Source organism: Trachurus japonicus, chromosome 11 (genome assembly GCF_045865225.1).
Source record: "Trachurus japonicus isolate A0001 chromosome 11, Traja_1.0".
In the NCBI taxonomy this organism is placed as follows: Eukaryota; Metazoa; Chordata; class Actinopteri; order Carangiformes; family Carangidae; genus Trachurus; species Trachurus japonicus.
In genome coordinates this window covers 909933-927507 of record NC_140917.1, presented here as the reverse complement: position 1 = coordinate 927507, position 17575 = coordinate 909933, and the positions used below count along the sequence as shown (strand labels likewise).

Below are 17575 nucleotides of genomic sequence, written 5' to 3'. Positions count from 1 at the left end.
CTCGTCATAAACACTAAATCTAACGTCTTGTGTCTTTTCCAGGGTCCTCAAGGTATCAAGGGAGCTAAAGGTTCTTCTGTGAGTATCCTGTACAAGTCTGTAACACAATAAAATGCACTGATTTAATTTAATGCTGTCAAACTAAACTCTCCTCTCTCTGTGCTGTGTTCAGGGAGGCGCTGGTCCCAAGGGAGAGAAGGGAGTCCAGGGACCTCCTGGACCTCCGGTACGTTCTCATTTCAGTTATTTGTTTATTTGTAACCAGACTCTGCATATTCATCAACAGATTTAGCTCTAAAGCTAATTTCCCGGGTCCCGCGGTTCATACTAAAACAAAGCACAACATGGTTCAAATACAAAATATCACACAGTGGGAGCTGCAGGCGGAAGGAGCACGGAGTGGTACAATGTTAAAGTGCATTTAATCCACAATAAGTGTCGTCAAGTGCTGTTGAGATTCATTAAAGTCCATCTGTCATGATGTGCATGGAGTAAAGCGCCTACTGTTTTTATTAATCTAAAATAAGAAAACTACCCTTAATGTTCACAGAGCTGGTTATCATGTTTTTATCTGTTTTTTAAATGCTCCATATGTAGTGTTTTGTTGTGTTATGACCAGTGGTAGTGTAAAGTCCTGATGACACTTGAGGAAACGTAGGATTAATCACTGACGTCTTCATCTAACCCGTCCTCCTCTCAGGGCCCCCCCGGCGAGGTCATCCAGCCGCTGCCCATCCAGAGGAGTCCCAAGTCCAAGCGCTCCATCGACGCCAGCCAGCTGCTGCCCGAGTCCGACCCCGACATGCCGGCCTCGGACGCCGCCGGCAGCGAGTTCCTGACGGGCAGCGAGGGCATGGAGGAGATCTTCGGCTCCCTCAACTCCCTCAGGCAGGAGATCGAGACCATGCGCTTCCCTCTGGGCACCGAGGAGAGTCCAGCCCGCACCTGCCAGGACCTGCACCTGAGCCAGCCCGACCTCAAAGACGGTGAGAGCCCACACACAGAAACAAACCGGTGTCGGGGATTCTGTTTTCATTAAAGGGATTGTTCAATATTATGGCAAATTGGCCCATTGCCATTATCCCTATAGTCATAGCAGTAGGTTTGTTACCTCTAATTGTCGGAGGAGCAGAGCCGTGAGCTGCTCAGAGCTACGCTACGGAGGCTCATTATGGGATTTCTTGGTTTCCCTCATCAAACTCATCAAATACACAATCCAACAACTCCACAACGCTCTGGTGGACAAGTTGTGAGCTGCACATTCACCACGCTATGAGATAATAACACAACGTTACCACACAGAGTTGTTTTAGAGGGAAATACAGAGACTGTTGATGAAAAACTGTCCCTGAAGGCAACGCGCATCAGCGGTTTTGTATGAATTTACCTCTAAAACAACTCTGTCTGGTAACAACTTGTCCACCAGAGCGTTTTGGAGTTGTTGGATTGTGTATTTGATGAGTTTCCTTAGCGTACTGTAGCTCTGAGCAGCTCACGGCTCTGCTCCGCCGTTCTAAAAATAGCTTGCACCGACAATTAACGCTAACAAACCTACTGCTATGACTATAGGGACAATTGCAATGGGCCAACTTGCCAAAATGTTGAACTATCCCTTTAAAAACAACAGCTAAGAACATAGACTGAATGAACATTGTGTTAAATCCTGGTTTCCTGCAGGAGAGTACTGGATCGACCCCAACCAGGGCTGCTCCAGAGACTCCTTCAAGGTCTTCTGTAACTTCACCAACGGAGCTGAGACGTGTCTGTATCCCAGCAAGAGCATCAACACGGTCAGTTAGAGCTCAGAGAGACACAGAGAGAGGAATATACAGCAAGATTAAGAGTTTTATTTAGAAAAGAAACAAACTGGTCCAAACATCAACGTGTCTGATCTGGTCCTCAGGTGAAGATGAGCTCCTGGGACTCAGAGACCCCCGGGTCGTGGTACAGTCAGTTCTCCACTGGCAGCAAGGTGAGTCACTCTCTTCACATCCTCTCATCTTTAAAGGGGAGATCATTATTATTATTATGGAAAAATCACAGTTTGAAGGCTCTTTAACGTACATTTAGGTGTTTTTCTTGCCTTCAGGCCCCAAAATGTGAGAATTGACAAAAAAAATCTGTACTTTTAGGCTCCCTAGGTTGAAATCCATGTGGTTTTCAAGCTGTTGTCTGATAATGATGTCATTAGTTTTCCAATTTGCATAACCCCACCCCTACCTGGTACCAGTAGAAGGGGGCGGGGCCAGAAGTGGCTCATTAGCATTTAAAGGGACAGACACTGAAACCAGCCGTTCTGAACAGAAAGCTGTGATGTTTGTCACCTGGGAACTATTTTAAAGATCCAGTGTGTAAAATGGGGGTAAAATCGTGACATCTAGCGTTCAGATTCTAGTTTGCACCCCTCCCATCGGCAAAGTGACGGTGGCCTCCGTGGACAAAAAACACTTTACCATAATTGGGAGTATTTCAGGAGCATGGAGCGATGAGGTGAAGATCTAAACCATTTTACGATAACATTTTATTAATGAACGTGAAATTCATGAAACGTGCTCTCTAGTTGGCTGGATTTGCCGTGCAAACATGGCGGCGCAAGATGGCGACACTCTCTAAAGCAAGACCCTTGCTATATGTTTATATAAAAGAGTAGAGAGAAGAGAGAGAGAAAACCAAACAAACTTTATTTTATAGTGATTATACACTTATACTAATATATTTATGGGTAGTTTATTCATATTTTGCCAATATACCATGACAATTATTACACACTGGAATGAATTGAATTAAATTTATATTGATTTAAGTGTCATGCACCAATTAAGGCGTCCAGCCTATAAGGGCTTACAAGACACATTTCATATTTAGACAACAAACAAAACAAAAACCACATGGAATTCACATAAATAATTCACTTTTTCTTATTGACCAGGCACTTTTTATGAAAGTAGCTCTAGTAAAGACTTCTTTTCTGAAGAACCATTCCAACTTTACCTCATCATCATCAACCCAAAACAACTCAAGCTGGACCTTTAATCTGTGTAAAGGTGTTATAATCTGTCTCCTTTAACGTGACTTCCTGTCCCCTTCAGTTCTCCTACGTGGACTCCCTGGACCTTTAATCTGTGTAAAGGTGTTATAACATGTCTCCTTTAACGTGACTTCCTGTCCCCTCCCAGTTCTCCTACGTGGACTCCCTGGGCCTTTAATCTGTGTAAAGGTGTTATAACATGTCTCCTTTAACGTGACTTCCTGTCCCCTCCCAGTTCTCCTACGTGGACTCCCTGGACCTTTAATCTGTGTAAAGGTGTTATAATATGTCTCCTTTAACGTGACTTCCTGTCCCCTCCCAGTTCTCCTACGTGGACTCCCTGGGCGAGCCGGTGGGCGTGGTGCAGCTGGGCTTCCTGCGGCTGCTGAGCGTGCAGGCGCGGCAGAACCTGACCTACCACTGCCACCGCTCCGTGGCCTGGGCCGAGCGCCGCGCCGCCGCCAAGAGCAGCTACGGCCGAGCGCTGCAGCTGCAGGCCGCCAACGACCAGGAGCTCAGCTACCAGACCAACCCCTACATCAAGGCCCTGGTCGACGGCTGCTCTGTGAGTTCATGCACACACACATACAGAGACACACATATACACACACACACACACACATACATAGAGACACACACACACAGAGACATACACACATACACACACACACACACACACTCTGCTGTTGTTCAATCAGATCTCCTCTGTTATGAAGCCTAATTAATCTGATATCACAGATATTTGGTGATATTTGGCTTCTGGTCTAATGTCACATTTACGCTCTCCTCCAGTATGAGATAATACATAATAATCTCCTCACAGACGATGACAAACACTTATTTATTTTTGCATCCATTGTTTTATTTAGATTTTAGTCTGATGCTTTATAGATAGATAGATTTATTACCATTCCCTAAAAAACACAACAAAATTTTGTTTGTAGCACCACAACGTTGGATCAAAAGCAGCATAAAAAGGGCTTAAAGTGAAATTCCGGCGTAAGTGTAAACCATGGTCAAACACACCGTAACACCGAGTTAGACCCCCCCTCGAGAGATCAATTTGCCCGACCGCTACATTCACAAGATCCACCAACTTCAGCAAATACCGCAATATCGCCACACACGGCGCTGTCCGGATCCACTGTCTGACCGCAACCAAAACGCCACCATTTGCCCAAAATAATGCTCAGAACTGCACCAAATGTCATCAATAGTAGACACAGGGTCCCAGCACGTAGTACGAGTTGTCAAACATCTGCTAGCTTTGCCTGTTTTCTTTAGCAAGGAGATGCAACTCAACTCACCTACTTCTCCTCCGGGAGCCGCTCGTTGGTGAGGAAGCCCTGACGAGTCGATCACCGAGTGCACCGGAGTTCCGCAGCTCAATCAACAATTACCTCATGGAAATACAATCAGAGTTTTTTTTTTTTTATCTTGCATATCACTTTATAACTATTATTATCGAGTGCTGGCCACGATATAGGCGCAAATGAGCATTTTTAAGAGCTGCGGAACTCCGGTGCACTCGGTGATCGACTCGTCAGGGCTTCCTCACCAACAAGCGGCTCCCGGAGGAGAAGTAGGTGAGTTGAGTTGCATCTCCTTGCTAAAGAAAACAGGCAAAGCTAGCAGATGTTTGACAACTCGTACTACGTGCTGGGACCCTGTGTGTACTATTGATGACATTTGGTGCAGTTCTGAGCATTATTTTGGGCAAATGGTGGCGTTTTGGTTGCGGTCAGACAGTGGATCCGGACAGCGCCGTGTGTGGCGATATTGCGGTATTTGCTGAAGTTGGTGGATCTCGTGAATGTAGCGGTCGGGCAGATTGATCTCTCGAGGGGGGGTCTAACTCGGTGTTACGGTGTGTTTGACCATGGTTTACACTTACGCCGGAATTTCACTTTAAGTACAGTTAAAAAATATCACAAATAAATAATTTGCAGAATAATAATCCTCTATCGGACAAATAACCACCTTAAGTTATTTATTTTTGGCAACTATAATAAGTTATTTAAGTTTAAGCTAAGTACTTTAGTTTAGAAGAAGTATTTTGTTGACGTATGATGTTTTACTTAATGTTCCTTTAACTTTACCTGTGTGTTTTTTAAATATTCTTAATTTCTCTAAACCCTTTGGAAAATTAATTACCTCAAAAGGGTGAAGAAAAGCATACGGGAACTTAGTTGACCTTGATTTGCAGCGATTTGCATTTATAAATCTGTTTATTCATTCATTTTAATTTAAAAAGTAAAAACAAGCCTTCATATACCCTCTAATAATGGTCCAGGGTTGAAATATTGAATTTCCAGATATGTAAATTAGTTTTTATCTCAGGACAGTTGAGAATGATCTAATTCATTATATTGTCTTGACATAATAATAATAATGACATTAACACTGAACACAACAGAGATTCTGCTGCTCATTAACTTCACAGTGAATCTCCTGATAAAGAGACAGATCATAATCCATCATTAAATCGACATAATTAAAGGAACATTTCCACACTGACGTAGACAAACAGCTTTTTTGTGTGATTCTGACTCGTTTTGTCTTTTGTGTGTGTGTGCGTCCACAGTATCGTAAAGGCTTCGACAGGACGGTGCTGGAGATCAACACACCTCAGGTGGAGCATCTTCCTCTGCTGGACATCAAGGTGTCAGACTTTGGGGAGAGCAACCAGCAGTTTGGCTTTGAAGTGGGACCTGTCTGTTTCCAAGGCTAAAACACACACACACACACACACACACACACATGCACTTAGAGACACACGTATATATAATAAACATACACGCCCAGTAATTTGTAAATTAACTTGTAAATGATATGAAACACACACACACACACACATACACACACACACACACACACACATAAACACACACACAGATGCTGTTGTGAGACACACTCGTCTCACACACACTCGAGTACGTGCCTGGGGAGAGCGACATCCTCCCAACAAATAATGGACGTCTAAAAAAAAGTAAAGAGGAGAGGAATCTAAAAAAAAGAAGAAAAAAAACAGACAAACTCGCGAAGAAGAAAAAGAAGAAGAGGAAAAAGAAGAGGAAGAGGAACGCGAGAAACGACAAGAAACAAAAAGAAAACCAGGAGCGAGTTCGTCGAAAATAAAAACAAACAGTGTTTTATTCTTCACCGGCCTGAGAGAGAGAGAGAGAGAGAGAGAGAGAGGGAGAGAGAGGCCGGACGCCCCCTCCCCCTCTCCCCCCTCTCTCCCTCTCCTCCCTCTCCCCCCTCTCTCTCTCTCTCTCTCTCTGTCTTCCACTCATCTCACCTGCTCTACCTCCCCCCTCCTCCCCCTCTCACACTCACCTGGGTCACTCTCTCTCGTCCCGTGTGCGAGCAGCGAGTTTGAACGTCGTCGCCCCCTTCAGGACGGGACAGGAAGTGCAGCCGGTTGCCGTAGCGACATGAGCTGCAGGAAGTGACGATGTAGAATCTGACCACATCTCGTTGGAAGAACTCCTGACTGGTTCAGTTTAGTAAAACTGACATGAACAGGTGTAAAACAGGGAGAAAAAACCCCCAAAAGAAAGGCAAGGCAAAGTCAGGCATCTTTATTTATACAGGCCTAGTGCATTTCATACCAAGACAACTCAATGAGCTTTACATTATAACAGCATAAAGAACAAAAAACACAGAGTTAAAAACAGGAGCAAAGAAGGATAAAAAAGTAAAAGAAAAGAAAATGGATAAAGTTTAAAGTTCTTAAAAAGAGCTCGGCTATAAAAAGCACGTGAAAAGAGAAATGTTTTTAACCTGGATTTAAAGGTGCTGACAGTTGGGGCTGATCTCAGGTCTGCTGGTAGCTAAGTAAAGTGAAGCCGTTGGTTTGGTTTAGGTAGAGCGATAGATGTTATATCTATCGCTCTGGGTTTAGGTTCAGATTTGCAGCCTTTCCAGGCGAGTTACGAGTTACAACTGGGAACTGGTTTGACTGCACGTTCCAACTGGTAACCATAGGAACAGGGCGGAAAAACAGGAGTTACGGGGTTGCCTGGACGTAAAGATCGCATGTTTTCTAGGACGTCTCTTCCTGCAGCTCATGTAGCCTACGTCACCTAGCAACAACGACCACTTCCTCCTTCTTCCTCCTCCTCCGGGGTGATGACATCATCTCTGATCGACCACGCTGCTCGCACCAGAAACACACACACTCTTCCCCTCTGAAAACCAAAGATTGAACGCCACCAGCAGCATCACCTGTTGCTGGGTAAAACCTGCAGCCTGTGATTTATTATTATTTTTTTGTTAAAAAGCCATTTGTGTTGTCAGCTGTGTTAACTAAACTCCATGTCTCTGTATTTACATGTTTCTGATGTGTTTTTAAAGGGCTCGATGACATCACAGTGTTTCCTCACTCACTTCCTGGATGCTACGATTAGGTTTTCTTTTTTTAGTTTTTCATCCAATCAGCATCCAAGCTGAGGAACTTCATCTTTATCATCATCATCATCAGGGCTTTTTTAAAACATGTAAATCAGATCAGATGAGTAAAATGCATGAAACTGCGTGGCCAGGTGCTAAATCCACCCGAGCATCAAGTGGTTGTTATTCACTCTGAGGCCTCCATCTTCTTTCATTGTCTCTCTTGTTTTTTTACTGGGGAAAATGTGCATTACATCCATTTGTACAGAAATAGTGATATTCTATTGTATTTATTTAAAACAAACAGGGTGCTTTGAGATTAAAATAATAAATAAATGAATAAATAAATAAATAAATAAAACAAGAACCACCGAATACTCCAGTCCAATGTGGTAAAAAAAAATAAATGTCATTTGTATTTATTTCCTGTGGCTGAAGTGGAACTCGCCCTGTCCAAACTCCTGTTGTACAACCAAAGAATCTGTGGCCATGTTTTTTTATTGTAACATCCCTTTTCTAGTGTTTTTCATCGACTGTACTGTGCTGTTCGATTTTTTTTTTTTAATGCCTCCACTGTAAAGATTAAACGGTGACTCTCCAGGTCTGTGCAGCTTCTTTGTCGCCATCGCTGCTGCTGCTGCTGCTGCAACCGATTCACTCACAACACCGTCGTCTGGTTGGTTTATTTGGTTTATTTCCATGAGACTAAAGCGTGAAGGAGGGAGGCTGAGAGAGAAGAGGGGGGGGGGGACGAGCCTGTGGCCCCCGGGGATCAATACGATGATCAATAAGATGATTATTGTCTGTGGCTGTGGGAGAATCACACACATGGGTTTATTTTTTATTTGTCTTGTCTTTTTTTTTCACTATAACAGGGGATGGAGGGGGGACGGGGGGTAAAGGGGGGGTCAGGGGGGAGAGGGGGGGGGGGGCAGGAGGCCGAAACCTAAAAAATAAAATAAAAACTAAAAAAAAAAAACACAATCTGTCCTTGAGCTTCTCCAGAGAGAACGACCTCAACTTGTTGTTTGTTTTTCATTGTGTTGAAAAAGACGAAACATTTCAACATAAAAAAATATGGTGCTGAAAAGAGAAAAAAGTATTATTTTAAAATGTGTGTAAGTAATTTTTTTTTAAATTCCTGTTTCTGTAATATATAATCTTTTTAAAAAGAGCTGCTCGACTCGTGTTTTTCTTCCAAACGTCTTTCTAACCACCGGCCACCAGAGGGCGACACCGGTCCCGCTGCTCACAGGAAGTTGAACATACTTTATGTTTTATTCTTATTATTATATTCTTATGTCTGTAATGTAAAAGTAAAATGCAGAATAATGTTTGATATTATCAGAAAATGAACTTTAATCTGACTTTTGTCTTCTTTAATTTCTGTTCTTCTGTTTCTGAGTCAAACAGCGACACCTTGTGGTCAGTTGTTTAAAGAGGAGACGATAGTTTAAAGATTTAAATTTAATTTGTTTAATGAAAAACTTCACAGATTTTAAAACATAAAGCTGTGAATCATCGAGTTTAAACCAGAAATAAAACCATCATGTGTGAGTGAACGTAAATGTTACATAGCAGAATCATGATCCAGTGAATGAACTCTCTCAGGTTGTTTTTTTGTTTTCATGAAAAAACTACGGACTGAAAAGTTTTACTGATTCAAATAAAAGTAGATTAAAGTTTTTTTTATTTCACTGCAGCTGCAAAGTGACAGAAACTAAACCTGAGTCTGAAACTAAAAGCTGTGATGTGACTTTGTGGCCCTAAGGAGAAAGTGCAGTGTCATGATCTGTGGGATCATTTTTCAGCTGAGTCATGTTAACGACATCACAGCAGCAGAGAACAGGAAACTGTGACGATCGGTTTCATGTTTTTACTTCCAACAGGATTTAACAACAACAGTTAAAAGTTCAGCTCAGAGCTCTGAGGCACAGTGGGTCGGTGTGAACCAACGATCGCTGGTTCGATTCCCTGCTGCAGAAAATAATCATCTCATCTCTTATTATCATCGTCGTCATCGTCGATAAAAATACAAACATGTTCTGAAGAGAAACGTTACAAACGGAGAGTTTTACTGTTTTGACACTGGACAGGAAGGAAGTCGACTCCTTCAGGACGGACGTCTGGTTCAGCCCATGAAAAGTCCACCTGACACACAGACACAGAGACACAGAGAGACAGAGAGACAAAGACACAAAGACACAAAAACACAGAGACACAAAGACACAAAGACAGAGTCAGTTCAGTTCAGTTTAAACTCTGTGTTTAGTTTCCTCCTGTGTCGAGAGGGTCTGGCTGCAGACCTCCACTGTGGGGACGGAAGTCGATTCGAAGCTTTTCAAAATAAAAGCGAATAAACCGGAAGCATGTATTTGTGAAGTTTTTTTTTTTATTTAAACATGAAGAATAAGAAAAAGTGGTCAATAATGGACAAACGCTGGGCTTAATATATGAATAAAATTAAAACTAAATTGGCTATACCGTGTGTGTGTGTGTGTGTGTGTGTAACGGAGGTCCGCGGGTGGTTAGCGGTACTGGAGTTAAACTCACTCACCCTTAAAAGTCGTGGTAACCAATGTGCCCGTTGAGCTTTTGGCGAAATGGTTAGCATCGTCGCCCACGGTGTTGGAGACCCGGGTTCGAAACCCGTTCAGGGCAGGGCACAGAACAAACTTTATTTTTTGGGGCTTTATTTTATATAATGTAGGTAAATATAATTTAAAAGCGAGTATACCAGGAGGAACATATATATTTTCTAGTTTCCCATATGACCATACTTTATTTCTTGGGGCTTAATAATGTAAATATGATTTATGTGTTCGTGGCCTGACAGTGGAGGTCTGCAGCCAGACCCTCTGGCCTGTGTCTCTCTGTCTCTGTGTCTCTCTGTCTGTCTCTCACCCGTCACCTCCACGCTGGCGCCCGTCACGTATCGAGAGTCGTCGGACGCCAGGAAGGCACAGACGTCAGCCACCTCTGGACAACAACACATGAGTCAGCAAAAAGATGATGAGTCATGAAAAGAGATGATGAAGAGGGAGAAGAGGAGTGTTTTATAAACTGTAAAATGACTTGTTTGTTAGAAACGTTAAGTTGTCGTCACCTGCAGCTTCTCCCATCCGGCCCAGAGGAACCAACGACTTCATCTGAAACAAACAACAACAACAACAACAATAATATTCTGTTGGAGCTGCAGACGGATGAAGACGCTCGTCTGTTTCTATGGAAACTAAAACACACAGAAAATCCAAGCAACAACTTTGTTTCTTCAGAGTTCACTGTGTTAGAGTCTGGAGAAATGATTTTATTTACTGTCACAAAAGAGAGTTAGGATGTGTTTTTTAAAAAAGTGTAAAAGTCAGAATTTAAAGTTTGATAGACTTGTTATTTTAGCCCAGAAATGTCTTTATTTATCTGAAACTTTGATCAGATCTTTAATTTCTCTGAGTTTTTTCGGATAAATTTGCGACTTTTAACTTGAAAAACTGGTTTTAAACTTCCCACCATCTCTTCCAACTTGTTTTGTGATCATAATTAACAGTTAAAAATAAGTTCAGTTTTCTCATCAGTGTCATTGAGCTTCACAACAGAACAACAGTGACGTGTTTTCTACCTTTGTTATAACTTTCTCCGGCACTTTGTCCGTCATCGGCGTGGAGATGAAACCTGGCAGCACACAGTTACAACGGATCCCAAACCTGAGGAAGAGGAGGAGGAGGAAGAGGAAGAGGAGGAGGAAGAAGAGGAGAAGAGGAAGAGGAAGAGGAAGAAGAAGGAGAAGGAGGAAGAAGAAGGATCAGTCTCCTCCTCGGTTGTGTCTAGATGAAGTAGCTACATGATCTGCAAGAAGTGACGTAGCATCTCACCAAATCTGGTCTGAAGTTTCTGCCGTCAGATTTACTACAGATCAGCTCCAACGTGCTCCTTCTACTTCCTGGAGTCACTGGACTCTCTCTACTGATCTGACCTGTCCAGCCTCTACTGGTCTTTTTACTAAACTAAACCAACTCCGAACTTCATTGTCTAAACCCGACCACTGAAACTCAAAATGTGAACTTGGAATATAAATTTAAAACAATAAATTTTACAGACATTTACAGGTTGAGCGGGGATCGAACCCGGGTCTACCACACGGCGAACGGCGTTGCTAACGGTTACACCAGGAAACCTGAAGCTGCTTCAACCGTCGTTTGTTCATCTATTAGTTTACTACACAGTACTACTGTGCTATCGCTGCCGGAGCGGTGACCGTTTCCATAGTAACAAAACAACTTCCAGCGGGATTTGGTGAGATTCTACGTCGCTTCCTGCAGATCATGTAGCTACCCCATCTAGACACAACCAGAGCGACAGATATAACATCACTCTAGACACACCCCTCCTCCTCCTCTTCTCACCTGCTCAGCTCTTTAGCAGCTGTTCTGGTCAAACCCTCCACTCCGGCTTTAGAGGCCGAGTAGTTCACCTGTCCTATGTTCCCTACCTACACACACACACACACACACACACACACACACACACACACACACACACACACACACACACACACACACACACACACACACACACACACACACACACACACACGGTGCATTACTGTAGGTCAGAGGTCACCACAGGTCACTCAGGATTCTCAGTTCTTCTTCTTCTTCTTCTTCATCTTCCTCAGCACTCAGGAACTAATCCTCTGTCTCCATGATCGTTCCTGTCATTTCATTTCATTTCATTTTATTGATTGGATCTCCATTAGCACCAGCACGTTAGCATTAGCATAGCTATTCTTCCTGGAGTCCAAACATTCAGTCAAAACTGACCATTCTATTCTATTCTTCCAAGTCCAACAAGGAAAAGTAGAACAAAAACAACTGATACAGATACAATCACACAGTAGACGCAGACAAACGTACAACACAAGACACAACACAACACTTGTACAATACAATTAAGAATCAGTAAATATAAGCAATATAGCAAAACATACAAAGAACAAAATAGTAATCTCACAGGGCAGAGAAGAGAACAGGCACAACTACTGCAGCTGCAGCATTAGAAGAAACTGTTTGAGCAAGAATGTATACCTCTCTTTACCTCTCTTTACCTCTCTTTACCTCTCTTTACCTTTCTTTACCTCTCTTTAGAATAGAAGGTGTCTCACCTTCCCCACGATGCTGCCGACGGTGATGATGGATCCTTTAGCCGCTCCGCTGGCGACTAGAGCCTGAGCCACGGCCTGGGTCACCAGGAACGAACCCTGAGGGGGGGGGGGGACAGACAGACAGAGAGAGACAAGTTTAACTCTGTTATTAGAGATGTTCCAGATGTTGTTGGTTTGATCCAGATGTTGGTTTGATCCAGATGTTGAGCTGTTACCTTCAGGTTGACCCTGATGACTCTGTCGAAGTCGTCCTCCTTCATGCTGAGCAGGAAGTCGTCCTGAGTGACGCCGGCGGCGTTCACACACACCGAGGGAGGCTGGAAGAACCGGGTCTAAGAGAGGGTTATGGTCAGAGAAATAATCACAGTGTTACGATTATTCTGCATTAATTAACAACACAACACTATGAATGTGTAAAATCAAATATAGTTAAAATATAACTACATTACTCATTGTTTACACTAAATATTTCAAGTATCTATTAATGTATAACCAATTCTTAACCCCCAGGGTAAACGTTTGAAATATTCAGGTCATACATTTTTATCTATACCAAATGTTTGCGTTTATTTTAATCGTTATTTGTTTTGTTTTGCTTTTTTTTTTTATTATTAAAAATGACAGGCTAACATTTAAATTCCAATTCAATGTTACGTTAGTTAAATGAACCAGTATCTGAGCATCTGGCAATAAGGTTCCAAGTTCCAACATCATCTTTTTGGGAAAGTGACGGTATTTAGGAATCTTCACGATTAATTAATTATGGCGTTTAATACCACGGTTCATTGTGAAAACAAGTAATGGTGACATCAATGGTCACGACAGAGGAAGAGAGAGACAGAGAGACAGAGCGATGGCGTAGTCACGGGTGTGCCAGGGTGCCGGTGCCACCCACAGAGGAAGCTGGCATACCCAAAAATTTGATGCATTTTTTGTTTTTGTTACAGTCTATAGCTACTAACATGTTATCGATCAGTCAATAAATGTCTAACCCTGACCTGAGCTCTGTGCCGTAGCGCGCAGCTCCAGCTCAGTGAATGACAGCAGGTCCCAGGTCAGTTACCTGCTCAGCTGCTGCTCAACACTGATCAGAGCAGCTCTCCCTCGTTTGCTGAGGTTTGATTAGAAACTAAAATCTTCTTTTGTTCTTCGCTGCATACCTATATCTCCCCATCTTCTCTTCACTTCATCTCTTCTCTTCTTGTTCTACCAACCACATTTGAACTTTCTCATAGATAATCTCCCACGTTTCTTCTGCTGCAGCTCCACAATATGTTTATTTGTCCCTCTCTCTATTAATGCGTCGGATCTAATTTTTATATATTATATATTATTTTTATACTGTTGACTAGTAAGCAGTTTTTTTTTACTCAGAGTTGCATATAGATTAGAAGATAAGTATGATCATACAGGCTTGCCATGATGCCACTGTTAAACCCAAGTTATTATGTGCAGTCTGTGTCTGATAGTTAAAGGCCTATGGCTTGTTGACAGCCAATAACACATGGTTTGTTATTACTGATGAGAACGCACACAACATATAATGTTGGAATTCTTTTGAATATTTATGGAGGTGTAACACTCAGTTTGTTGAAAATAAATGTGGCACACCCAGTCTTTGCAGGTGCACACCCAACGTCTTTTTTCTGGCTACGCCACAGAGACAGAGACAGAGACAGAGGAAGAGGAGCAGGAGGAAGAGACGAACCCCCCCACCTGAACATCTGTCAGCAGCTGAACCCTCCCACCTGAACATCTGTCAGCAGCTGTGTGACGCTCTGTCTGGACGACACGTCCACCACGGCCGCCATGTGTCCCTGTCCTCTCAGCTGCAGACTGAGACTCTGCAGCGTCTGATTGGCCGACTCCCGGCTGATGTCAGCGACCACCACGGAGGCTCCTTCAGCAGCCAGACGCTGGCACACGGCCCGGCCGATCCCACTGCCCCCACCTGGGGCAGATAGACAGACAGAGAGACAGGTAGGTAGGTAGGTAGACAGACAGACAGAGAGATATTGAATATTGAGATGTGTATATGTACTGTATATATGTTATATTGAAATGTATTTGTGAGTGGTTTGTGCAGTGCTTTGGCAACAACGGGTTTCTGTTCATGCCAATAAAGCTACTTGAATTGAATTGAATTGAATTGACAGACAGAGACAGGAAGAGAAGGAGTCAAGTTCACTGTGCAACTAACTGTCATGTGCACAAAAAACTATGTGCATAAACATTAATTATTAATGATCATCTGTAGCTCTGGTTAATGTAAATATTGCACAAACATCAGAGGTTTTACTTTATTTTTCACATTTTGTCCAGTTTCTTTATTGCAAGGTGAATTACACCTCACAATAAAACACCCATAATTCAATCAAATTACTTCAAATGTATTTTTGTTGTGAAGATCATAGTATTGAACAACCCCCATTATTTTCAGACCATTTGATGAAAAAACAAACATTTATGACAGAATCAGTTTTCATTTGGGGTCAAAAACCCCGGGACAACACAGGGGTTATTTATGTTACAGTGGATGATTTTGTGTCTAAAATGGATAAAAACAGTGAGAAATATCACAGAAATAATCAAAAATATTCACAGATTTTTTGATTAACATAGCCTAAATAATTATCATCTGCAGCTCTGGTTAATGTAAATATTGCACAAACATCAGAGGTTTTACTTTATTTGTCACATTTCGTCCAGTTTCTTTTTTAATCAGTCTGTCTTGATCTTGATTCATGTCATGTTACTGCTGTTTGACAGACACGAGTCAGACCAGAGGTTTAACTCCATAACTAACAGTAGCAGTAACAGAGGTGTTAGAAGCAAATGTTTGTAGTAAATTAGTAACTTTACACAAGAGTTAAAGTTTGATTCAAACATCGGTTTGGTTAAATGGAGAAAAATCACCGGGACTGAGGCTGAAACCAGGACGGAAAACTCTTAAATCATCAACAAGCCGACTTCATACTGGTTGTTTTTATCGTCAAACACCTCGAGACAAACTGTACAGTGTTTATTTAAACAGAAACTGACCAGTGACCAGTGTCAACCTTGATATGAGTCTGCTGCTGCTGGGCGCCGCCATGTTGCTTTACTCCGTGTTGTTGTAGTTTTCGTCTTTGTCCACTGGAGGCGCCAAACACCGTCAACTGTTCAACTTTACAGCTCAATGTGGATAAAAATAAAAATAAAAACATGTTGTTACAAATAAATGTAGCTGTTTGTCCTGAATCCGGAGTTTGATTTCATCTAAATCAGATTCAGGTTGTTCCCTCTCGTGTCGTGTGACAGCGCAATGAATGACAGGCTTATGACCGGCTAGATTTTATTTTGAAAGGGTTTACCGGAAGTATCACGTTAGGTAATTTAACTAGCTTGATAGCTACACTGTGTTACGAGCTCACTAGCAAGTTATTCTCCCAAAGTTGCAACAAACGATGTAAAAACGGAGCGATTAAAGAGTAAAAACGTTTTATTTGTTCATTCATTTTTATCATCGGTGACGGTCACGGACTGTGATGTTGTTTATCTGCAATTTAAAAAAAAAGAAAAGTGTAGTAACGACACGTGACCGCCAGAGGGCAGTGTATAGTGTAAAGTCAGATATAATATAGCATAGCTGTACTTCCTGTGAACACTTTCAAAATAAAATGGATCAATCAACAGCGTACGCAAATATTGATGCTTCAAATTTAAAGGAGTAAACTAGAGACAAAGTTGACATAACGACGTTGTGTAATTTAGCTCAATAGATCTCTCTATTCAGAAGAACGGTGTCGTTAACACAGTGACTCGATTCATAGCCGTTAGCACGTTACCTGTGTGTTCGTGTTATCGTAACTCCCTAAGTTTAAATGAAAAAAATGTAAAAACGTAGCGGTTAATGAGCAACAACATTTTATTTATTTATTTTATCAACGGTGACCGTCACGGACTGTGATGTTGTTTATCTGCAGTTAAATTTTAAAATAAAGTGTAGTAACGACATGTGACCGCCAGAGGGCACTGTGTAGTGTAAAGTCCATAGACTGTAAAAAGAAAGTCAGATATAATATAGCATAGCTTTACTTCCTATCAGCACTTTCAAAATAAAATGAATCAATCATCAACGTACAGTATATGCCATGATATTCGCTATCGTATTAAGTCTTCCAAAGTACTACCAATCCCCTCGCACAAATATTGATGGTTTACATTTTAACGACTAAACTAGAGACAACGTTGACATAACGACGTACATCTATTGCTGTGTAATTTTGCGTAATCGTATTGATATTTTTAATTTTGAAAATGCAGGGGTGTAGTAACGACGTGTGACCGCCAGAGGGCACTGTGTAGTGTAAAGACAGATATAATATAGCACAGCTGTACTTCCTGTCAGCACTTTCAGAATAAAATGCATCACTCAACAGCGTATGCCATGGTATGCGCTAGCTATCGTATTCCACAGACATACCAGTCCCCTCGCGCAAATATTGATGCCTCAAATTTAAATGAGTAAACTAGAAACAACGTTGACATAACGACGTTAGATCTCTCTATTCAGGAGAACGGTGTCGTTAACACAGTGACTCCATACATGTAGCCGTTAGCACGTTACCTGTGTGTTCGTGTTCGTGTTATAACTCTCACTAACCGTAAAGTTAACTTATGAAAGTCACTTGTATGTATCCTTATGTCATTTACCTTGACACTATGTTGTGCTGTAGTGTCACGAAAAGACTCACATGGGTTTTGACGGGATAGTTTTCATTTTGAAATTGCCGGGGTGTAGTAACGACATGTGACCGCCAGAGGGCACTGTGTAGTGTAAAGTCAGATATACTGTACTATAGCACAGCTGTACTTCCTGTGAACACTGTCAAAATAAAATGAATCAATCGCAAGTATTGATGCCTCAAATTTAAACTGTTGTGTAATTTTTCAGGAGAAAGGTATCGTTAACACAATGACTCGATACGTGTTCGTGTTATCGTAACTCTCAT

General features: G+C 42.0%; 2 protein-coding genes across 2 annotated transcripts in view; one reads left to right on the top strand and one right to left on the bottom strand.

Moving 5' to 3' along the window:
• col11a2 (collagen, type XI, alpha 2) overlaps positions 1-5976 on the top strand; it is a 34552-nt gene extending 28576 nt beyond the window's left edge. The window contains exons 56-62 of the mRNA XM_085790522.1: positions 43-78; positions 173-226; positions 701-986; positions 1678-1790; positions 1904-1972; positions 3351-3593; positions 5613-5976. Coding sequence (XP_085646648.1) covers positions 43-78; positions 173-226; positions 701-986; positions 1678-1790; positions 1904-1972; positions 3351-3593; positions 5613-5759 — 948 coding nt within the window. The 3' untranslated portion in view covers positions 5760-5976. The remainder of the gene's footprint in view (positions 1-42; positions 79-172; positions 227-700; positions 987-1677; positions 1791-1903; positions 1973-3350; positions 3594-5612) is intronic.
• Positions 5977-9284: 3308 nt separating this feature from the next.
• On the bottom strand, positions 9285-15931 carry hsd17b8 (hydroxysteroid (17-beta) dehydrogenase 8). The gene is made up of 9 exons (XM_085790283.1): positions 15624-15931; positions 14330-14532; positions 12797-12913; positions 12582-12677; positions 11824-11909; positions 11040-11124; positions 10530-10572; positions 10328-10402; positions 9285-9574 (listed from the first exon to the last, which is right to left on the bottom strand). The coding sequence occupies exons 1-9, from the start codon at positions 15673-15675 to the stop codon at positions 9555-9557; spliced, it is 777 nt and encodes a 258-aa protein (XP_085646409.1). The 5' UTR covers positions 15676-15931; the 3' UTR covers positions 9285-9554.
• Positions 15932-17575: the final 1644 nt, after the last annotated feature.

Bases quoted from the DNA above. Each gene is read 5' to 3' on its own strand.
- hsd17b8 (XM_085790283.1), bottom strand. From the start codon at position 15,675: ATGGCGGCGCCCAGCAGCAGCAGACTCATATCAAGGTTGACACTGGTC. The intron at 12,914-14,329 runs GTGGGAGGGTTC...ACCCTCTCTTAG, and splicing joins AGCTGCTGACAGATGTTCAG to ACCCGGTTCTTCCAGCCTCC. The intron at 12,678-12,796 runs GTAACAGCTCAA...CCCCCCCCTCAG, and splicing joins TCATCAGGGTCAACCTGAAG to GGTTCGTTCCTGGTGACCCA.